A 24,027-nucleotide genomic window follows, 5' to 3' on the forward strand; every position below is an offset into this window, starting at 1 on the left:
GAAGCAGGCTCCCTGCTGAGCAGAGCATCTGGGTTCGGGACTCGATTGCAGGACCCTGAGATCATGACCTGAGCCTGAGGCAGCGGCTTAACCCACTGAGCCACCCAGGGGCCCCAGGCTGTCAGCTTCTTTTAAAGACCTAATGGGTTCCCGCTCTCTAGGCTCTGAGCTCTATGTCTGTTGACTAGAACTGAAGCACCAAGTTCACTGGCCACTCTGCAGCCAGGCCTCATGCCAGGGGACGCGGGCACATTGTCATACTTCGCCCTCCCTTCGTGGGAGACCCCAGTACCCCTCCCTGCTTTACTCTTGGAGAGAATTTGCAGAGCTGTTCTCCTTTATCCACCCCTCCAGAGGAACAGGGCCTGCATTCTTTCTTTTCATCCTCCAGCCTCCTAGCTAGGTAATATCACGCCCAATTTGCATATGAGGCAAAGTGAGGCCCCTGGTTCTGCTTGGTGACTGGGGAAGGACCAGCAGGGGACTGGCTTTTGTTTCACGTGAGCTACAGGTCTCTGGCTTTCCTTGTGCCAGCGTGCCTGTGCGCTGATCTGCCCCTTTGCTGAGGCCCACAGCATCTCAGTTCCTGTCTCTCACGCTGGACTTGCCTCTGTCCAATGGCCCGTGCCCTGGGCTGCTCACTCTCATTGTCCTCTGCTGGATGGCTTCACCCTCAGCCCATCCTCCTGGGACAGCCACAGCCAGAGCACACACAGCCTCCTAGGTGTGGGCCCTGGAGCTCTGTACCGGGGCAGGGGGATTCCTGGATTGACCCAACCATGACCCCTGTCCCCGCCTGCTGGCCCAAAGTGCCCATCACAGCCTCAGGCCTCTGGCATTTTTCCCTGATGCTACAACTCCCCTCTGCTCCTCTGTGACCCTATTGAGTTTCCCCAGGTCTGGCCAACCAAACACTGCCATATGGGGGAGAGTTACATTTCCTGTATATGTGTCAAAATATCTGAGCGGATGTGAAATAGATCAGACATGTATAAAAATAAACTTATATGGGGTGACTGACTACTCCCCTCCAGGGGGAACCAGCGATTCACTCCTCATCTGGGGCCCAGAAACTTGGCTGGGCCTTGGGGAGCAATCCCCACATGCGACTCCCCAGGCTGCCCTGTCCCACTTCCTTGAGCGTGGTGCCAACGCCTCTCCTGGAAGGGCGTTCTCCCCAGGGGACCCCAGGTACAGAGACCCCTGGGAAAGAGGACTGAAGCTAGCAAGCGACCTCTCTGGGCCCCAGTTTCTTGATGGGGTGGCAGGGCTTGCTTCTTCGGCCCCCCCGTCCCTCCGACAGTCTGTGATTCTACAACCCAGGGGCCTCAGGCTAGGCCATGGCAGGACCGATTGTCACCTCTTCTGCTGGTCAAACAGGATTCCATCCCAGTTGGCCTTTTCCCATTGCATTCACGTGAAGCCTGGTGTACAAGAGGGCAGGGGCTCTTTCTGTCCAGCCCCCCTCCCAGACAAGTTCCCAATGAGGGCTTGTCAAGGTCATCTGCTTGTCAAAGTCGTGTGGCCCATCCCCCTGCTTCTGACTAACTCTGTGTCTGACTTGATTCAGTTAAACAGGGCTCATTTTTTCTATCGCTCAAAGTTTGCAGGAAACTCTGAGGCTCGTTTCAGAAATTTCTCCCAAAACTTGATCCGAAATCCTTCCTCACTCAAGCACCCTTTTCATCCTTCTCCTCTGCTGTGTCCCCACAGGGAGGTGGCCGTGGGGATGGGGGTGAGGTAGGGAGCGTGAGAGCACACACTGTGGTTTTGGACAGCCTGGGGGATTTGGGCACCGACCACTGGGTGATTCCTGAAGCAGCCCGGGGAGAAAAGCCACAGGATCCCCAGCAGACCCCATTCTTGGGCTACGGGCTCCTGGCTGGCAAAGAAACCAGCCTGGTCGCGACTTGTGCCTTTGCCCATCCGGCCAAGGGACTTGAGAGTCCCCAGGCTGAAGACCCGACTCAGCACCCAAGCTGAGTCAGAACTCATAGGCACGTCCCTCTTATCCATTTCCCCAAACCTGTCCAGGCAAGAGGCATCCTCTTCCCATCTGAGCTCAGAGCTGGCAGGCAGGGAACCCACAGTCCCTTCACGTGCCCTGCTTCCTGCCCCTAGGACCATCACTGCAGACACACCGGTGTCCATAGACCCAGTGGACCCATGACCCGGCCCCCTGCCCACTGACCCTCAGGCCTCTTTTCAGCCCTTAGCATCCAGGTCAATTATAACTGCCAGAGATGGTCTCAAGACAGCAGTTACTGAAGCTGGCGCAGGGGACTCCGAGGAGATGCAGATATGTTAAGGGCATCACTAGGGCCAGTATTTTGGAGAGACCAAGGGAGGGGCCGGCTGACAGCTGCCCCATGACTCCCTGGACATCTCGAGTTCACTCTGGAACAAAGAGCCCACAGACCACTCTCACCAGCCCTGCCACCCTCGGATCTTGTCCCCTGGCTGCTGGGTACTCCTTGTCTGACCATGAGCCCTGCCCCTTCCCACTCCACTCTGAATCAGGTCCCTGTGGGTTAGAGGATGAGTTGACTTGTCCAGGAGTCCCAGGAACATCTGTTAGGTGGTGGGCTTAAAGACAAAGGTCCTTTAAAGTCCCACGTGATATTCTTACAGCTGAGGGAGCACTGCAGGACGGAAGCTCCTGAGCCCATGTTGGTGACCCAGGGAGGACCATCCTCTGGGATTTCAGGCTATCGGTGCACCAGTTTTTTGCTTGGGTTATAACACCAGAATGACTCAGTTGAGTCCTTGGGGGCGGTGGCGGGGTGGGGGGCAGCTTCTGATTGGGCTGGAGTTTTTCTATGGGTTGCTATAGCCCATGCTGTTCCCAGGGCTATTCAATCAGCTACTGGCTGGAATAGGGTTTTCTCCCTCTTGCTTTTGGCTCCAGCTCTTTCCAGGCTGCGGATGGTTGGTGCTGCTGGCTGGAGAGCAGGCAGGCAATGGCCACAGCAATCAGCGGTCTGGGCAGCCCGTTGCTCTGCTTGCCAACCGGGCCTCCTCAGAGTTACCAAAGCCCGAATCGAGTCCAAGTTCACTAGCTGCCTTGTTCACTTATGATTCGGTCCCTCTTCCCCTGCTAGAGGCCTGCCTCCAGGTAGCTCAGTTCCCGCAAGTCCAGCCTCACCTGGTCTGTTCCAGCTTTCTGCCCTCTATCCTCTCTGGACCCCCACTTCCGTTCCAGTGTCCTTTGGGGGCAAAGGTCAGGCAGCAGATTACATGCCAGCCCCCTTGGCAAGAACCTGGTTTTAGTTCAACTGAGACAAGTGTCTGGCGGGCCAGCATCTCAGCCACATATGGCCTCAGCACCCTTAGGCCAACAGCCGGGCCTTGAAGAGCCAGACTTGGCTCCTCTCCAGGAGCAACAGGGAGCCCCTTTGGGTCTGCAAGATGAGTGTGGCTGTCTCTTTAGAGTGGCCCCGGGCCACTCCATCCAGAGCCAATTGCGGACTTGCAAGAGCAGCAAGAGGCACTCAAGATGCCCGTGGGCATCTCTTCAGTCCTCGCTTTTCATGCGTCCTGCTTCATCTGTGCGGCGCGGCGGCGGCTTCCCGCCACTCTGATTGATGACACAGATCTTCAAAGGAACAGTCACTCCTGGGGGGAAGGGAGCATTCATCAAAGCCATTCTGGGTGTGGGTTGGGGGTCGTACCCACAAATGCCAGCCCCTCCAGGACCCATCTGGCCCTCAGACGGCTCTCTGTAGCTGCCACCATTCTGCCTGACCCACGAACCCCTTGCTTCTCCAGCCTAGAGGTCAATAAATCTTTTTTTCTTATTGTCGCAAGACAAGATTATGGATTTTTTTTTTCCGAAAGCACTTTAAAAGGAGAAACAGTACGCAGGGGCTGGGGGACACATGCGGAGTTCCAGGGCACCTGTGTGATGACTGAGAATCTACCCCATGATGCCGTCAGCCTGGCGCAGGATGTCAACCCCTGCCTCAGCCACCAGGGCCCTTTGGCTCACCCCACTCCCTGGCCCCAGGTGAGGAGGACACTCTCCTCCCTGGCCTCACAGACCCCTCCCCAGGCCTCTGATACTCTCTGAGCAGGTGCTGCCTTCGGTCTCCTGGCCTGGGAGGAGCCTTTCCATAGTTAGCTCCTCTGTCCTGCCCTGAAGGACGCGACAGCGGGCTCTGCCTAAACTCGCTTCCCAGGGTTTGTCCCCTTTTCCAGGACTGAGGAGAACGGCTTCTCCCCCTTGACATCTGCCCCTTGGTGCCCCACCTGCCAGGTACGAGCCCAGTCAGAGCACGCGCTTTTGTTCCTGGGAGTCTGCCGGATCCACTCCCCACAGTCCAGCATGCATATGCCATGGCTGGCACATACATAGTGTGATGTGCACGGCAGGGTATGGGCGTGAATAACAAGCCCTGGCCTCATGGATCGGAGTCCCCACCCCCTTGCCCCCCGCCCCCCTCCCACCCCAGTGCTTGCTGACAATTCCTTGTCTGAGAGTCATCGGGCGGAATCCCAGTCCAGGAAGGTTTCCGTGCATTTCACTCAAGTCCAGAGTACATATAGTATGTTTATGCATTTTTATTTTTTTATATCTATTTATTTGACACAGAAAGAGAGAGCGTTCACAAGTAGACAGAGAGGCAGGCTGAGAGAGAGGGAGAAGCAGGCTCCTTGCTAAGTAGAGAGCCCAATGCGGGGCTCAATCCCAGGACCCTGGGATCATGACCTGAGCAGAAGGCAGAGGCTTAACTCACTGAGCCACTCAGGTGCCCCCATGCAGTATGTTCAAATGAATGTCGCAGGACCATGGCTATGGGGTGATGCAAGCTATTTTAGTTGCAGTCTCACAGCCCAGGGTGGATGGATCATGGTAAGTCCCTACCACCCCTACCCACTGGAGATGGTCGGCCACCAGCCACATCATGGGTGTCATCCCCTCCCAGAGAAGGTGCTGAGGGAGGCGGGAGCTCCGTCTAAGCAGTGGAGTGCTGGTTGGGGTCCTGGCATTTCTCCAGCCCTGGCAGAGCTCAGAGAGTGTGGGAAAGGAGCTCCTCTACTGATCTCAGCTTAGCTCAGCAGAGCATCCGTGTGTGTGTGTGTGTGTGTGAACTAGAGTGAGCAGTGGCTGTGGGCTGCTCCTTTGGGACTCCTGTGTGCCCTGAAGGGACTTAGCATGTGTTACCTTTAACTCGGAGACATTTCAGCTCCTGGAAAGCACAATTCTGTGAAGGCGACCGGCTGCTGCTTGTTTTATCCCTGCCCGGGGTCAGCCCTGCCTCACCTGCCTGCCACTGCATTCCAGCGACACCGGAGTCCACGCTCCTCCCCATGGACTTGCACTTGTGCCCGGACCCCCAGCCAGGATGCCCTTCTTTCCTTTGTCCCTGGGGCAGCTCCTGCTCCTCTTTCAGACCCATCCCAAGACCTCCCTGAGAGCAAAGCCTCTCTGGCTGGGCTGGTGGGGGTCCAGAGTCCCTCGCCTCCGTGGTAAAGTCTATGCCTGGGGCCGAAATGGTGGGTTTGTGTGTGTGTGTCCCACAGAGGGGCTAGTCTTACTATCCTCTCCTCCTGCCGCAGAGTGGGCACTGATGTCTGTGCCTGGGATGGGCCCTGCAAGGCATGGGTTGGGGTATGGGCAGGGGACGACTGGCAGTGTGAGGGAGGCCAGGCCCGAACCTCCTGGGGAGGTTGCTGGAGCGGGCCTGGGAGGTCACCAGTGACATCTAGTGGTCACAGAGGGCAGGCCGCACCCCACGGGGCTTTAGGTGGGAGGCTGGCCTGTGAGGGGCAGGGCTAGGCTTCCAGCTGCCTGTAGCCAGGGTCTGACCTCTGGGGGCTCCAGGATAGCGGCAAAGGGCAGAACATCCTCTGGTACAAGGACCAAGGCCCACAGAGAGTCTCGGCGGCCCACAGTCAGTGAGGGCAGGGCTGGGACGTTTCCAGTGGCCCCGTGTTCACTACCTGCCACCTTCCTTCCGCTCCAGCTCCCTGGGTTCTGCCCAGCCCGGGCCCCCATGCCTCAGCCTCAGCTCCCTGAGGCCTGTCAGGGAGACCTTAGGGTTCCCCTTGGAGCAGCCGCAGACCCACTTCCATGCAGCTGCTGAGATGGCCTGTGCCAGCCAGAGGATGAGGCACGGGCTGTGGGCCTCATGTACCCAGCAAGCACCCACTGTGTGCCAAACTCCTCGAGGGCAGCCGGGGGCAGGGGCGGCCTAAAGAGCTGCCCCTTCTGGCCTGGGCTAGGCCTGCCTGAATGCAGAGCAGCCCGAGACATCCCTCCTGCAAGGGGCAAGTGGTCCCAGTGAGAGCTACAGAAGGTGGCACTGGCTGAGGGGGTTCTTGGCAGCACAGTGGTGGGCCTGAGGGCAGCCGTTGCAGTGGGGCTGTCTGGGGACCTGCCAGTGCCCACCCTCGCCCTGTCTGATAGTTAGCATTCTCTCTTCCAGGATCTCAGAGAGCGCCCCTGCAGAGCGCGGGCCTCACTGGCGCCCAGGGGCCCCTGCAGCATAGTAGGGTGCTGGTGAGGGGGGCGTGGGACTGGAGGCCACAGGGGTCCTAGAACCACAGCTCCAGGCCCTCAGCCCCTCTGCCAGGGAACGGTTGCCCAGGCTTCGCTCTCTGCCAGAGTTTGCCTCAGACCATTTGCAGGCTGTGATGGGAAAGAAGAGGGTCCCTGCTCTCAGAAGGGAGGCTACAGAAGTCTTTACTACACTTCTTTTTCATTCACAAGTCCTCCCTGCTCCTCCTTCGATACTCTTGGCTCCCCTAGGACAAGTGTGCCTTCTTGCTGCCCCTGCACACTGCTCCTGGGCCCTGCACCTTCTCTCCTGCCCCTTTCTTGCTTCTCCCTGTATGCCCCCTTTCCGCCTGTCCTGTGCTCAGCCCTCATGTTCTCCATCCCCACCCCTCCCCTTTCTGTCCCTTATCTGTCTTTTGCTGGCTTGGTCTCAATGACTGTTTCTCCCACAGCTTCTCTGTGTTCTCTCTTCCCTGTGTCTTTTGGTTTTGCTCCTGGAAGGCCAGCCAGATGTCATTAAAGTGTGATAACTCCATAACTGGCCCAGGGAGGGAGGTGGACAGAGGCCATACCTATCTTTTTGATGAGCTTCTTGTGCAGTCCCAGGGAGTGTTTGTGCTCTCCCCAAAGCCCAGAGACCCCCAGCTATCTGGCCACTCATGGCCCGCCTACCTGTGCACACAGTGAGAGCTTCCTGGGGCCCTTACATTGATTAGCTTATATAAATGTACCCTGAATGCCTTCGCGGATCAGGCACTGGGCTGGGGCCTGGGGGCACGACCTGCAAGGGCAGGTGAGCAGGGACCAGAGCCCATGAGACAGAGCAGGCAAATGAAACTCAAGGAGGAGGCTTGCTTCAGGCAGGCCCAGGCTGGCAGCTGGACATAGGGCGATTAGTTCAGGGAGTTCACAGACAGCCTCGGTGGACCAACGGACCGACATTGTTGGTAGGGCTCGGGAATATGGCCAGGGCCCTGAGGTACCTTGGTGTACACAGACCTGTCACCAGACCCCTGCCCCCAACACAGACATTGCACTTGTTTCTTGGTAACACAATTGCCTTAGAGGGTCCAAGCCCAACTCCATCCGGCATTCTCTGGGCACCTGTTCAATACTTACCCTCAAGTCACAAAACCCAGTCATTTTTGCTAACCTTCCCCCTAATTATGGCAATCATTGTCTGATTGCACGCTCTGATTACACAATTACATTTTGTCATGCTAATTGCATAATTAAGACAAGCAATTGCATGGGAAAAATGACCAATTTTTCAGGTTCCAGATACGATTTGAGGGCCCAGCAGGATGCCCCCATTGTTTTTCCCCTCAGGGAAGGTGATGGGAGCCCCAGGCCCAGGGACAGGAGCAGGTGGTGATCATCTTTCTGGGGTTTTCTTAGACACCCCCAATTCTGCCGCTTCTGTCCTCTTGGCCTGTTAGGAACATGGGACTCTCTAGACCAAGAAACTTTATTTGAAAAGCATGACCAAGAGTTGTGGCTCTCACAACCCCTGTCACAAGGGCACCAACCAGGTAGCCTTGGAGAGGTGGAGCCTGAGATGTGGCTCTCACATGCTTCTAGAGCCAGACCTTTGCCCAGTCCTGTCAGTGTCCTGGGCAGCACCTCACTGGGCAGGTGGTCTGAAGGGGGGAAAGGCTCATGCCAGATGGCTTGTTCTTACCTCCCTCCATGCTCAGAACTCTGGGTCCTGCCACTTTCCTCAGAAGACCCAGGGCCTGGAGATTGCAGGCTGTCTCACCTTCCTTTGTATCCTACAGAATACAATCAAACCTGGCCCCCTCCAGGAAGCCCTCTTGGATTACCTCTGCTCTAGGCATCTCACAGGTCCCAAATACCACCCATCCTGCAGCTTATCCACTGCAGAGTCCTGCCCGCCAGAGGCTGGGAGCTTCCAGCTGGCCAGGGAGAAGCCTCATCCACATGCTGCTCCCTCTGAGCAGATGCTCTGACATCATGGAATCCACAGGTACCCCACACACTATATGCACATTTGTAAATTTCATCTTATTTCAAATGCACTAAGGGAGCTGACTATTTAAAGAATACCATAGAAGATCCTTTGGTAAAGATTAGAATCACTTTCTGATTTATTTTTGTGTGACTTTGGATTTTCACCTCTCCAGGGGAAGAGAGAAGGGGCAAGGGAGAGGCTGCAGGCAGGTTTTTTTTTTTAATCTTTCCACATCCTATACTGAGTCCTCCTGCATAGTTGAGCAGGTTTAAATTTTATCTTAATTCAGCAGATGTGTATTTGAAGTCTTTGTTGTACTGGTCTCTGTGCTGGTGGCAAGGGTCACAAGGACTGGTAAGGCTCACTCCCTCCGACAGACGGTGAGGGAGACACAGACCTGTGCTCAGGAGGCATGCTCAAGAGGGTTCACAGAGGTGCAGAGGGAGGGAGGGACTGCCTCTCCCAGGACTGGGGAAAGTAGAGAAGGCTTCATGGAGGAGGTGGTTTTTAGCCAGCCTCAAAGACTTCACATGGGACAAGTAAGTAGAGGGAATGGCTGGTGGTTGGATGGAGTGGAGGAAGCAGTGTGGGGAAGGAATGAGGTTTGGGAGGCCAGCAGGGCAGAGCGGTGGTGCTCTCAGGTGCCAGGCTAAGGAGGCTGATTTTGGTTCCAAAGGCTAAAAGGATTAAACTGGAAGGTGTTACCCAGAGGAGGGACTTGGCCTCATTTTTATTTAGGAAGACTTCTTTGGCTGCAGCATGAAGGGACCCACGCGGGTGGGACTGGACAGAGATCAACTATGAATTCCGAGCTACAGGCTGGAGGAAGGTGAGAGCCTGGATTGGCTTGGGGTCAGTGGAGATGCAGCTGAGGGGTGGATTTTGGAGACATTCCTGAGGAAGAACAGAAATAAGGAGAGGGTTCCTTTGTTAAGGGAGAGCAGGTGGGGTTTGGAGCAGCAGCTGGGGGTGGCGGGGGCAGCACTCTTGTTGGTGGATAGGGCAAGATGTCAGAGGCTTCCTGACCAGTGGGCTTGGTTTCCCTATGGACTAGAATTTGGGTTCCTGCTGAGAGTGAGAACGCTGGAGGCTGCCAGGGCCTGAAGAGAGGGATGGTGGTTGGAGTGACTCTGGGCAGGGGATCCGAGCTGGGTGCTGTGCAAGGGCAAGGTCTGGAAAGCCCAAGGGTGCTGGCAGCCTGGAGGAGGTGGTTTTGACCATGTGTCACCCAGGCTGGAGGGAGAAGAGAGGAGGAGGGATCCAAGCATAGCAGTGGAACACGGAGAGTGAGGAGAGTTGGGGAGGGGAGAGGGGCTCCTGAGCAAAACTACCCTACCTGTTGGGAAGTCAGCTAGGTCTTCATGCTCACTCGCTTCTAAAATGCATTATGAGGGGAGCCTGGGTGGCTCTATTTGTTAAGCGTCTGCCTTCTGCTCAGGTTGTGGTCTCAGGGTCCTGCGATGGACCTTGGGTCCAAGGTCCCTGCTCAGTGGTGAGTCTGCTTTTCCCTCTCCCTCTGCCTCTCTCCCCACTCATGCTCTCTCTTGCTTTCTCAAATAAATGAATAAAATCTTTTAAAAAATGCATTATGATACCTTTTTCATGGGCTTAAATGTGCCAGCATATATAATATAAAGGGCTTGACCTAGGAGAACTTTAATAAGTGGAACAGAAAATTCAACACAACAGAAGGAGCTGACATGGCATAGGCCAAGGCCCCACACGTGTTCCCCATTCACCTCTGAGCCCCAGGGATCTGCCGAATGCCCAGCACACGGGAGACCCTGGGCCGATGGCTCAGAAGGCCACATGCGCTGACGGTGAAGACATAGCTATGCTGCCCGCTTGCCGTGTGGGTAAGCTGAGCTCCGTGGTCTCTCCTCTGGCACACAGTGTTGGAGGCCACGGCACGGTTGGAGTCGTGGATCAAACCAGGCCCTGACTTGTGTCTCCTTTAAAGTCCAGACACCTTAATAAAGGGTTACGGATGGGAAAGGTTCAGTAGCACTGAGATAGGGTCTGTGCCATGTGTCGTGCGCTCGCCTCCGTGACTTCCCACAGGTTCTCCCTACAGAAGGGAACAATGTGGTTAGGGTCATAATTCTTAGTTGGTCCTTGTTGTTCCTGTACTGCCCATAACCCACTCCCTTGTTGATTGTAACTTCTTGCATCAATAGTAGCTAATGGCATTAGCCGTGACTACCTGGCATCACGAGATTTATTTGTAGTTAATGTAAACTTGTTATAGGAACTTGCAGTTGTTTGACTAGATACTGATGTATTACTCCTCCTATTGTGGTCTGTCTGATGCTTTTAAGATGTGGAATAAAATCAGCACTGTTGGACATCCTCCTCAGTGCTCCTCCTGCCCTCATTGCTCTGCTTCTCGAGTTCTTTTCTTCATCCTCTTACACTCACATTCCTGGTTGATTTGTCACGCCGGCCGCAACAACAGAGAATATGGCCGTAGTGCCCCTCACCGGTGGTGAGGAGTCAGCACAGCAGGGCCTGGGGAGCAGATATGGCCAGGGAACCCGCTCTACCCTCTCTGTGATCCCGCTTCCACACACCTGAGCCCTCCCATGGACTTTGCATGCACATCTCTGGCCAACCATTTTTTTCTGGTCACAGAAACATGCTTTGCCCCTAGGCAGACCACACAGCCAAGAGCTTAGGAGCCCCACTAGCCAAAGGCAGGAGCCCGAGCACACAGTTTCAGCTTCTCTGCTTCTCAGGGGGTACAACTCAGGTGAATACAATGAACCTTCTGGGGCACCTGGCAGGATTGAAGCCTCCTGGTTGCTCGCTAGGGCCACCAGCTCGTTACTGCAGTTTTGTCTTCCCTCGCTGCCTTGTATCACTTCCTCAACTACTACTGCTGCTTCCTGGGGCCACCCCCCAGCTCAACATGTGCCCAGAATCCCAGTCTCTGGGTCCGTGTCTGGTAACCCCAATCCGAGAGAGTGTATCAAGTGCTTGACAGAAAGAAGACACCTGACAAATAAATGTTAACCGGCTGACTAGACTGAATGCTTCATGAGGGCAGGAAGTATCCACTGTGACCGGATGTCTCCTTGGGGACAGGTCCTGGCAAAGAAGGTACCCAGTACATATGTTGTTGATGAATCAATGAGGTCATTTTTCCTTCCCCTACCCTCTCCTTTGGACCCTCCTGCTCCCTACCCTACTCTCCTTTCTCCCTTTATGGAGGAAGGATGTCCTGTGCTCACAATGTCCCTCTGTTCTCCAGAGTCCCGCGCTCAGAATGACCCCCCCCCGCATTGTGATGTCATGAAGCATTAGCCAATGGCTGCCTTTTCGGGCTGCAACCCTGGCCTCCCAGGATCTCCGCCCTCCATTGATAGGGAGAAGCCACCTTCTCCTGCACTGGCCCTTAACCTTCAGGGCAGCTGCGGAGCATGGATCCCTCCTGATTCTATTCCTGGCCCGATGATTCTCACAGTCAAGCTGCTTCTGGGCCGGAGATGCAGCCTGAAGGTGTCCGGGCAGGAGAGTGTGGCCATGCTGAAGAAGCTGGTGTCGGAGCACCTGCAGGTGCCGGAGGAGCGGCAGCACCTGCTCTTCCGAGGCCAGCGTCTGGCTGATGACAAGCGTCTCTCCGACTACTGCATCGGGCCCAATGCCTCCATCAATGTCATCATGCGGCCCTTGGCAAAGACAGCGGCCGCGGAGGCCCACCCACCCCAGCCCTTGTGGCACCATCTGGGCCTGGTCCTGGCCAAGCACTTCGAGCCCCACGACACCAAGGCGGTGCTGCGCCTGCTGCGGCGGGAGCACCAGGAGCGCCTGCAGAGGATAAGCCTGGGGGACCTAGAGCAGCTGGCCCAGTACCTCCTGATAGAGGAGCCCCTGGCGGAGCCCACAGGGGAGAAGGGGCCTGAGGCCGAGACCTTAGAGCCCCAAGACAAAGAGGAGGAGGAGGAAGACAAAGAGGAGGAGGACGAGGAGGAGGGGAAGGCTGAGCAGTAAACTAGCCTCTCCTACTTGGAGTTTGCATGCTCAAATTCGCCTGGCCTCGTCCTTCTGTGGTTCCCCGGTGACTCCCCAATCCCTTTGGGGGGCTTCAGAGAAGCCGGGGGGCTTGCGGACCCCTCTGTCCTCTCTGGGGCCTGTGGTACCCCCCTCTGAAACATAGTGTGAGTCCACCTCCCTTCACCATCCTTGAAGGGGTTCTGATCACCCTGCAGATGGTCCTGAAGGGGTGGTCAAAGGCAGCTTCACCCTCCTGGGCTTGGAAACCCCGCCCTGGGCTGGACAGACCCTTCGGGGCAACCTTCCAGGCTGGCAGCAGACCTCCTGCCCAGAGTCTCCATGGCTTTAGACAGACCCTCTTTCTCCTTTGGGACAGAGAGACAGATAATGTGAGTTCATCTCTATTCGTCCTCAGGCCATGATACCGATCCTCGAGACATCTGACAGCCGAGAGACAAGGAATGTTGGGTAGCTGCCCCTTGACCTCTGCATGAGGCTGTCCCTGCTGTCTGCTTCTGCTTTACACAGTTTAAGGGGCAGAGCTCGCAGAGGCAGGAGTAGGAAGAGAGCACCTACTGTGTGTCAGGCCTGGATTCTTAGGGAGACACACACAGACCAAGAATCGCAGGAAACTGAGGCTTGGGGAAGAAAAGGTGGTTTGCACACTCATTCCGTGGGGTCAGTGTGATAGATCTTTGCCTTGGCCCCCTCCCCCCACCCCAATTCTCAGCAATCAGTAGATGTCTCTGAGCCCCCATGCCCTGCCCAGCACTGCCCAGGCTCCCCGGGACCAAGAATGCTACCTGCCAACATCTTTCCTTGTCCCCAGAGAGCCTGTGGCCTGGGTGGAGAGACAGGGCAGAAATGTGACAAGTAAAGCAGCAACAGAAAATAGAGAGCAGCCTGTGTGGCTAGGGAGATAGCCAGGCAAAGCCACCACTTTGCAGAGTGCTGGGCTCCCACGGGGGGCCCATCCTGCAGGCAACAGGAATGCCAGGCTTGTCCTCTGTCCTGGTGGAGAGAGCAGTCCTTGCCCAGGGCTGAGGAGCCCGCACCCTGTGTGTGAGGGGGCAGGGAGCTCCCTGAGAGCCTGTCTGCCCAAGTCCCTGATGTGCTGTTACTGCAGTCACTCTGTCCTGTGATGGAGACGGACAGGGGATGAAGGACGAGCTCCTGAAAGGAACAGCAGGGCCCACTTCCCCGGGAAAGCTTCTGTCCTTGGCCTTGGGGGCCCCGTGACTGACTTGAGTCCTAGTTCAGCCAGGGGCTTGAAGCGTGACTTGGACTAACTTCCTCAGCCTGTCACCTGTTAGGGGCCCACTCGAAAGCTGAGCCTTAAATCACACAGGTCTGAACGGCGCAGGTCCCCTTCTGGGTGAATATCTTTCGATAAATACAGTACAGCGCTGCAAATGTATTTTCTCTTCCTCGGGATTTTCTTAAAAACATTTTCTTTCCTCTCACTTCATTGCAAGAATACGGTATATAATACACATAACATGCAAAATATGTGTTCATCGGCTGTTTGTGTTATTGGTAAGGCTTCCGGTCAACAGTTGCATGTTAGTAGTTAAGTTTGCGGGGGAGTCAAACGTTTTATGTGGATTTTTTACTGTGCGGGGCAGGGTGGAGGGAGGGGGTCAGTACCCCTAAACTATGTGTTGTTTAAGTGTTAATTGTCTTATAATGCCAGACGGTGTCTCAGCCCCTTGTGTGAGGGCAGGAGAGAGAGGAGGAATTCCCATGTGGAACGAGGGTGGGGGGGTAAGCTTGCATCAACCCGAATTTTCGCATTGTATTCACTTTTTCATCAGCCTGTGATTAACAGCAGGGCAATGCTAACAGCCTCTACTTCCCAGCGCCAGATGTTTGTGAGGGTTTCATGAAGAATGTGCAATCTAGAGTGATGTCTTCTGAGGGGGCAGTGGCATGGCAGGAAGAGCACCCGAAACCAGGTCTTTGGCTCAGTGAGCCTGCTTTATAGCAGAGAGACCCTCATTCAGCCAATGAGCATCTCCTCCATCGATGCCCCAGCCCCCGCCCCGTGGGCCAAGAGGATAGGGAAGTTGGATCTCTGAGGATGGGAGCTTTGTCAGGTGTGACCTCTCGCCGGGGGGCGCTGAGGACTCAGCATGGGGTGGCTGCCACCAGCACCCACCGGCCTGCTCTTTGGTTGCTCTCCACTCCCACTCCCAGGCAGGTCCTCCCATCCTCCATCCTCCAGAGAAGAGGCATTCCGAAGGTTCCGTGAGCGTGTTTGGGCTGGGGCTGTGCCATTTGCTAAGGGGGACGAGCCTATTATCTTTACATTAGGGGAACTAATAGCCCATTTCCCAAGAAATCTGTGGGCGATAAAAATAAGTGAGCCGTTTTATTCGTTTTGCTGAGAGAAGCTGGCATGAAGGACGGGGAAGCCCTTGTTTTCTCTCCAGTTAGCGGAGGTGTCAGGGCTGGCTGAGGGCACATCTCCACGGCTTCTGTCCCCAGCGCCCAGGGTGGCTGACTCCACTCCCAAGGGAGTGGAAGGAAAGGTGCTCTGCCTCCAGCGGCTGACTCCACCCTTCCCAACCACCCCCCCACCGCCCACCCCGTCCCTGCCCACCAGAGCTGAGCACAGGCCAGGAGGCACAGGCGCTGTCATTGGAACCTCACGAGAATTTGCTTCCCTTCGTTACCTCTCCGGGGATGTTTCACTCAATGCCAAGTTCCTCATTTTGCACGGGCAGGTTTTGTCCTCTGGTGGAAGAACTCACAGGTATCAGGAGCAACAGGTGCTACACGAGGAGGTGGGGCGGGGGGCAGACCCTCCAGAAATAGGTGAGAACCCTTTTCTGCATGGAGAACCTGAGCTCTCAGGCTGCCTGCCATGGAGATCCTTCCTTGGGCCCAGTTTCACCAATTTCACATTTAGACCTGTACCGTTGAGCCTGCTGAAGACTCCTGGCTCCCCCGCTCTGCTTTCACCAGGTGAGGAATGATGGTTATGGGGAAGGTGCTCTTTCTAAATGGCAGCCCTGGGCACGTAGCTCTGCTGCTGAAGTCCCCACAGCACCTCTCTTCCACCACGGACGGGCACACAGGTCTCTACCGGCACCAGCATTGCTCAGGGAGGAAGCCTCTCTGGACAGCCAGTTTCATGTTTCTATCCACAGAGCCATCTGGCTTCTCCTGGTTCCTTCAAGCATTACCTGCAGGCCAACACTCAATCCCCTGGCTCCTGGCAAAATGGTCTTTCCGTTGGAAACACACACAGCATCCCTCTTGCTAGGTTATTTTATCAGTCCTTTATTCTTCCATCAATAAACACTAATGGTGGTCTTACCACGTTCTGGGCTTTTGTGCTGGTCATTTAAGCAGGTGGATGAGGAGCCCTGCCTTTCTGAGACGGCAGAAGGAAGCGCGCCCCCTTGCGTCCCGTGCTGCATGGTACAGCAGAGGGAGTTCGGGAAGCCCCTCCAGACCAGCCACAGCACGTGTTTGAGCTGGGGGGTTGTGTTGTTGAGGTGAGGGGGGCACGGGGGACATTGCTGTAACCCAAGACCTAAATGATGGGGCAGGGAATGTCTTTCAGGATGGAATTTTTTTTTTAAGATCTTATTTATTTGACCGAGATCACAAGGAGGCAGAGAGGCAGACAGAGAGAGGAGGAAGCAGGCTCCCCGCTGAGCAGAGAGCCCAATGCGGGGCTTGATCCCAGGACTCTGGGATAATGACCTGACCCGAAGGCAGAGGCTTCAACCCACTGAGCCACCCAGGTGCCCCCAGGATGGAAATTCTTCTAGATGTTGGAGAAAGAGGGGGTTAACAATGTTCCAGGGGCAGCAGAGATCCTGGATGCCTGATTCTGTTAGAAGCAAGTCATGGGTCTCACCCACATTCTTGGGAAAGAGATCTCACAAAGGCATAGACACCAGGAGAGAGAGATCGTGGGGGGGACCACCTTGCATCCTGTCCCCTACATTGGGGTATGGTACATAGGTTTGCATTTATGAATGAAATCATTGATAATAAATGCACTAAAGGTTTAGTTTCTGCCCCGGGGCTGTGATGGATCCAGCCAAGCCTAGGGAGACTTCCGGGAGGAGGTAGCATAGGAGCCAGTGAAGGATGGGAAAGGAGGGCAGTCAAAGGAGACGTGAGGGACTCTTCCTCACACCTAGGCTCCCCATGTCATGCCTGGAGAAATGTCACCTGGTTTAGTGCACCCAGTTTCTGACCTTGCTAGGTGCCTGAGGACACCCAGAACCACCCAGAACCCAGGTGCACACTTACAAGCACAAAGACAGCTCCTATACCTCAGACCCGCAGGGTGGCACCTACCGGGGCAGAGCCAGGTGTGCAGAGTGAGCTGGAGGCTCTGTGCCATTTGCGGTGTTAGGGTCCAGTCCTTGCCTTGTGGAGTTCAGGCTCCTGGAGCCCAGGGTCCTTGGCTCCACCCAGGCAGCCCAGCCAAAAGATCCCACACAGCAAATTCAAGGACTGCAAAGGAAGGCTTTGCTGAGCCAAGCCCACGAAACTCTAGGGCTGCAGGAAGAGATCTAATGGCTCATGTGGGACAGGGGTGTTCAAAGGACGCACTGGGACAAGGAGCTGGACAGGTGGGTGTGCACGTTTGGGTACTGGGTGGCAGCTGTCTTTTGCAGGGGCCCCTGCACCTACATGCACATCAGCCCATGGATATCGGAGATCAGATCCCCTTCTCTGCTTGTCTTTCATCTCCCTGCCCCAGACTGGACGGCTCTCCTTGTGCTCTGAGCTGAGTGTCGGTGGGTGCCAGCCTGCGGCAGGGGAGTGGCCCAGGGGCAGGCTGCCCTGGGGGAGGTGGGCCTGCTGAGCCAGCCGCTCAAGGAGCCAGCTGAGGTGAGAACAGTTGCAAAGCCCAGGTGTGGGTTCCTCTGGAGCTCATGGCGTTCCTGCCAGGTACCGTGCCCCTTTCTGCCCCTCTTGGGTCACCTTCCTCCTCTCCTGTCCTTTCTGGGTTTCTTGCTGTACCTCTCCCCTACCCTTTCCCTCCTGTTCTCTCTGACCACATTTGGGGCTGAATTGACTGCATTGTGTGGACATCTGGGCACTTTATTTTAGCAGGCTCTCTCTCTGTTCGTTATGTCTCTGCACCATTCCTCTGCCCGCCTTCCCTTTCTTCTCATCCCATTCAGTCATTCCTAGGTGTCTTAGTGAACGCCGCCACTGGCTCCTCTCCTTGTCTTCCCCGTGTTGTGTGTTTTTTTTTTTAATTAATTAATTTATTTGAATAGAGAATGAGGGAGAGAGGAAGCACAAGCAGGTGGAAGGGCAGAAGAAGAGGGAGAAACAGACTCACTGCCCAATGCGGGTCTTGATCCCAAGACCCTGGGATCATGACCTGAGCCTATAGATGCTTAACCGGCTGAGCCACCCAGGCATCCCCTTCCCCATGTCTTCTTTCTCCTGTATTTATCCAGACTCACCCAGTGCGCAGGCGTGGACAGGGACCCGGAACCTACTATGTTGAGTATGTTCTGACCCTGCTCTGTCATGGAAGCAAGCTGCTTCTCCCAGTCAAGCAGCTAGCTGTTCGGGTGCTAGGTCCCTGCACTTGCATGCCTCTGCCCAGCCCAGTCCAGCAGGCACTGGGCACCCTCATTCTCTTGGCTCATTTCCCGTGGTCCCTCCTGGCTCTCTTCCCTGGGGGGCTTCTTGGCCCCACTGGGCTCCAGAGCTTTCCATCCTCTGGAGGGACTGTAACCCAAGGAGCCAGTGGGAAGCCCAAGCCCCCAGGATGGCTCCTACCTACCTGCCCTCTGCTCCCTCCGACAGCATTTCCCATTATGGTGATTTAAGGGCTCTCTGGCAGCCTTTAGCGGCTCCCTCTGCCTGTGCAGAAGGGTGATAAATCTGAGGTAACTACTGTTGGCCGGCTGGCCATAAACCCATCACAGCCCGCAGCAGTGGTGCTGGGGCTGTCCATGAAGGCCCTGCTGTCAGCCAGCCGCCCGTGGAGAAGCCCCAGGGTGCCCGCACTGGGGACGTTATTTATGAGCTCAGACCCTGGGATCAAAGCTGCTGTCCATCAGAGGTGGCAGGGGAGAGGCCCTCGAAGCCCCCCACTGGCTCCTCCTCTCATCCAGACTACTTAAACTTGACCCTTAAACTTGCATTGAAGAGAACCTCCGTGTTCCCCGGGTTCCCTTGAGCCTCTTCCACTTTATTGCCTTGACCAACACCAGCTGCACCCTCTCCAAATGCAGGCTGTAACAGGGACTCTGGAGGGACTTTGGTGACAGAGTTGGGGTGATGGGGTAGCCTGGGTGGCTGCCTTTCCTGATCTCTTGCTGCCCACCTTCTCCAACACAGTCCCGCAGAAGGAGAAAAGCATGGGGCGCTCAGATCCCAGGACCTTGTCTAAGCAGCGCCATGGCGGAATAGCAGTGGGAGTTTGGATTAGATGCTTGGTCTGAGCCTCAGTGTGCTCATTTGTTCATTGGAGATAAGAATGCTCCCCATTGTGGGGTAGTTAAGAGCACCCATGACATGATACATGTGAAAGTGGTTTTTATTTTTGTTTTTTTGGATATATATATATATTTTTTGACGGAAAGCGAGCAGGGAGGGGCAGGGGGAGAGGGTGAGGGACAATCTCAAGCTGACTCCCTGCAGCCCAATGTGGGGCTCGATCCTCAAGAAACCAACAGTCGGATGCTCAACCGGCTGAGTTAACCAGGGGCCCCCTGTGAAAGTGTTTTGTCAACTCTAAAGCACTATGCAGAATTAAGGCTTATTCTTAATCATCCGCCACCCCCCCACACCCATAGTCACCAGAATGTTCTCCAGCCAGTTTGCATCTAAAGCGATTTGTTGCAGGGAGGGGAGGGCTTACAGAATCCCTGGGAGGATGAGGAGCTGCAGCAGGAGGGACACTGAGACTGCCACCCCCCACCTGCCACTTGGTTCCTGGGGTTGCAGGGACAAGAGCCCAGAGCCCTACCACAGGTGTCCCCGGGGGACTCAGACACTCCAGCACCACCATGAAGATTGCGTCTCTCCTGGCTCGATGCTACCTAGAAGGCACATATGGGGGCATCTGCTTGGGAGAAGCTAGGTCGTGGTCACAGCTTACATGAAAGACTCTTGGGAATGCAGATTTAAATTTTCCAACAATCAAGGGGGTTGATCTCTGGGAAAGTCTGTGAAGAAATGACTCAGTTTCCTCAACAGGGAGGGGGAAAAAAGAGAGAGAGAAAGAGGGAAAGAAATCCATAGATTGAAAGAAATCTAAGACGTAGTAACTAATTGGAAAGACTGGAGTTATTTGGATCTCGATCTGAGCAAACTGTTAAAAAAAAAAAAAAGGCAAGACAGTGGGGGCATTGGAACATTGACTGAATATTTGATGGTGTTAAGGAATTGTTTTATGTATTTTCTGAATATGGGATAATAGCATTGTGGTTACATTTTCCGAAGTCACCTTTTCGAGAAGCACCCTGAAATACTTTCGAAGTGTTTTATGAGATCTGCTTCAGAACAATCCAGTGAACTGGGACCAAGGGAGGTTACCTTCAGCAGCTGCTCAGTTGCCAAAGCCTTGCCTCCCACGGGCACCTTCCTGACGAGACCTTGGGTGACGGCGGCAGCCGGTTCATGATGATGTGTCACCCCCCACCAACATCCCACCTTCTGATGCTAACCAGCACTCCGCTGTCTGGAAATGCAACTCGTTCAGAAAACGAGTCCCAGATTCTCTTTTCCTTCAGGGTTTCTTGCTTGGAATCTCTTCTGATACCAATCTGGGACAACAGATCCCACTCTGGCTGATTTAAGCAGAAAGGAATTTATTAAAGGAAATTAGGTAGTTTATAGAACCCTGGAGAGATCCAAGACATTACAAAGCCAGGAGGAACACCCGAGCACCCCCAGGACCGATCTGGAGGAAAGGCTCTTCTCTGCTGACGGCTGCCCAGGGAGGAGGTGCTGGAAACCCCCCACAGCTGACCCAGAACACTTTTTTCTTTCTTTGTTTTGCCTTTGAGTGTTAGTTGACGCACAATGTTACATTAGTTTCAGGTGTACGACTTAGCAATTTGACAATCCCTGAGTGATTTATACACATTCACGACAAAGGTTGCTACCATCTGTCAAAGGTTGCTACCATCTGTCTCGTTACAACATTATTACAATATAACCGACTGTATTCCTTATGCTGTGCCTTTCCCTCCTGTGACTTATTCATTCCATAACCGGAAGCCTGGCTCTCCCACTCCCCTTCACCCATTTTGCCCATCCCTCCATGCCCCCCTTCCTTCTGGCAACCATTAGTTCGTTCTCTGTATTTACAGGTCTGATTCTGCTGTTGGTTCTATTCATTTGTTTTTGTTCTTGGATTTGTTTTTGTTTTTTAAGATTCCATTTGTGAGTGGAATCATGTGGTATTTGTCTTTCTTAGTCTGACTTGTTTCATTTAGCATAACCCTCTGGGTCACTCCATGTTGCCTCAAATGGCATGAACTGGCCTTGTATTACGGCTGTGTATTATTCCAGTGTATATACAACACACTTTCCTTATCCACATTTTGATAATATCTTGCTTCCATAATTTGAGGATTGTAAATAGTTCTGCAATCAACCTAAGTGTGCATGTATGTTTTCCAATTAGTGTTTCCATTTTGCCTCAGGAGAGTTAATCTCTCTTTGCCCAGCTGCCTTCCTTTTCTTTCTACCTCCACTCCTCTTCCCAATCTCATCCAGGGATTTTCCTCAGTCACACGTGGGCCCTAGCTGCAAAGGAGTCTGGGAAACCAAAATCTCTCTGTCTCCTCCCTCTGACTTTGTGGCTAAGAGAGCTTCTTGCTTGGTCCCTAGCTTCCAGCACAGTGACCTGACCTTGGCAATGGGCTTTCTTTTGGTTCCCTGCCGAGGTTGAGATCACGCCCAGGCATGTTCTGCCCCTTGCCCTTAATGCACACATGTACAGAGTTTAGAGTTTACAAAGAGTTCTCACATACTTTCTCTCTTTTGTTCCTCTCAAAAAGCTTGGAAGGTTGAGATTACCTTCTCCATCTCATATTTGAGGAGATCGAAACTCCCAGATCCAGGGGGCTGGTATCCAGCAGAATCAGGATCTGAATACTTGACACTCCTTCCTCCCCTCCTCCCACCTCCCACTTCCTTCCCACCCAATAGGTGGGACTTGATTTTTTGTATGTGTACCTGACTGTCCTTCCTCCATCCCAAGACCACAGGCAGATTTTTGTGCAAGCTTGCCTGACAGCAGATTTTGGTGGGAGATGGCACAGAGCCACACTTAGATTCTTGTCCTGGAGCGGGAATGCTGGGAGCGGCTTGTGAGCTGGGCAGACCTTGGCAAGGTTACTTCAGCCCTGTTTCCTCATCTGAAAGAGTGGCTATAACGATGGCATCTACCTTTTGAGACCTGTTCACGGGATGAAACCAATGAACACAAATGAAGTGCTTAGAATACAGTAAATGTTCAGTAAGTCTGATCATTGCTCAGTATGATCATTGATCATATTTGGGGGAGGGGGAGGGCCAAAAGCATCAGTTGTCAGGCCCCTGGAAGACCACCGCCACCCTTTCCTGGCTTTTGTTTTGTAACATTCTAGGCTCACTGAGGGGATTATGCTGGATTGTTCTTGTAGGAGGAAACAGTGAGAGAAGTTTGAAGGAAAACAGGCGAACAGGGATGGATGGGTGGGGCGGTCCCAAGGTTGGAGCATGTCCATGCTTCCCTGTGGGGCTCCAGGAGGGGCAGGGCCTGAGGATAAGGGTTCCAAGGTGCCCGGAGGAAGTTGACTCTCAGCAGAGACCCTTGCCCCAAACTTGCCCAGAAACAGAGGACTCACCCCCATTCAGGGACCATGAGAACTGGTCAGGAGCATATCTGTGTGGACAGAGGGCACAGACACCAGGGGGGTCTTTCCTGAGTGTTCTGTGATGTGGGAGAACCCAGAGACTTTGCTTATCTCTGACAGAGAGGTGGGCAGGGAAGCCCCTGTAACAGTTCATAGAATTTTGCTCTGGAGTTGGGGGATGGAATCTTTAGAAGAAAGATTAGGTGGGGGCGTCTGGTTGGCTCAGTCGGTTGAACATCTCCCTTGACTCAGGTCATGATCCCGGGGTCCTGGGATGGAGCCCCAGGTGGCTGTCTTCATCATCCTTGTCGTCATTATTGTCATCAGCGCAGCGGGCAGGCTCCCTGCTCAGCGGGGAGCCTGCTTCTCCCTCTCCCTCTGCCTGCTGCTCCCCCTACTTGTGCTCTCTCTATGAAATAAATAAAATCTTAAAAAAAAAAAAAAAGATAAAGAAGAACTATTATGTGACCTAAGAAAGAAAAGTGATCTTTTTAGTTCCAAGTTTGGGAGAGTAAAATCCTTTATTCACAGCACCCTTATCTTGTTTCATCCAGAATGGGAGTGAAACCAAAATTTAGGCAAAGATTGTGTTGAGGATCCGGGTCTCTATTCCTTTCATCTTTCCTAATGTGTATCCAGAAACCAAAGCTCTTCTCTCCTTAAGCTCAGCCCTCTAATGAGGACTTGAATGAGTTAGGTCAAGACCCGTTCAAGTTCCAGCTCTGTCACTTACCAGCTGCGTGTGAGGTGGGCTGAGTCACCCACAAAATGAGAAACAATTAAATCCGTTCCGAGAGCTGTCAAGAGGATTATGCAAGACAGTGGAATGCAAATGGGCTTTGTAGCCGGTGGGGGGGGACTGCGAGTGGAGAGTTGGCGTCAGCAGGAGGTGTGACGATTGTGTCTTTCTGCAGATTTACGCCCCTGGGCAGTGTGATGGCTCTGTGGCTGCCCGGCTTGGCTGGGCCAAATTACTTTCCTCAGAATTCCATTTCTAACGCGCTTCCAGATGGGGGCCTGCAAGTGCTTGGCTCCCACCCTTGTGAGAGATGGAGACCAGAAGGGGCCAGCCAGCAGCCCTTTAGTGGCTTCCACAGTCCTTCTCCCAGTTATGGAACACATATCCAGGTGCTGCTGCAAAGGGATTTTGTACTTGTGATGAAAGCCCCTCCCTAATCAGCTGACTTTAAATTATGGAAATCATCCTGGGTGGGCCGTACTCAATCAGTTGGAAGCTCTTTAAAAGAAGGCTAACGCCTTCCCTAGAAACAACTCAGGTGTGGCCAATAGCTTTCCCTGGAGCCTGAGGGTTTCAGGCTGCCTAGGGTCTTCCCCTCCAGCTGCCTGCCCCATGGCCCGTACATTTCCTTACTACCTACAGCCCATGGACAAGTCCTTGAAACAGGCAGAGTGATCTTCCTCTAGGGACTCAGCTGCCTCGATGTTGGTATTTTGTTAAGGGCAAAAAGCCATCCTAGCCCAACCCCCAGGACTCTGTGAGACTACTTGAACATAAAAAAAATTCCTCTGGAAACTTCCTTTATCTCTACCCCCCAAGATACATGTTAGCAATCATCCCCCAAGCTTATGACCCACCAATACACATCTGAAGGGTCTCATGACTGAGTTTTGACGAAGCAATAATAAATGACCTTCTCCTGTGTTTTAATAAAACCACCTTTTTGCACCAAAGACATCTCAAGAATTCTCTCTTGGCC

General features: G+C 54.1%; 1 protein-coding gene across 1 annotated transcript; it reads left to right on the forward strand.

The window, feature by feature from the left end:
- Nucleotides 1–11,921: 11,921 nt before the first annotated feature.
- On the forward strand, nucleotides 11,922–12,461 carry UBL4B (ubiquitin like 4B). The gene has a single exon (XM_044236467.1). It carries the CDS (start codon nucleotides 11,922–11,924, stop codon nucleotides 12,459–12,461), a length of 540 nt encoding a protein of 179 aa, XP_044092402.1.
- Nucleotides 12,462–24,027: the final 11,566 nt, after the last annotated feature.

This window comes from Neovison vison, chromosome 2 (assembly GCF_020171115.1).
Source record: "Neovison vison isolate M4711 chromosome 2, ASM_NN_V1, whole genome shotgun sequence".
NCBI lineage: Eukaryota > Metazoa > Chordata > Mammalia > Carnivora > Mustelidae > Neogale > Neogale vison.

Coding starts and splice junctions, on each gene's coding strand:
- UBL4B (XM_044236467.1), top strand. CDS start 11,922: ATGATTCTCACAGTCAAGCTGCTTCTGGGCCGGAGATGCAGCCTGAAG.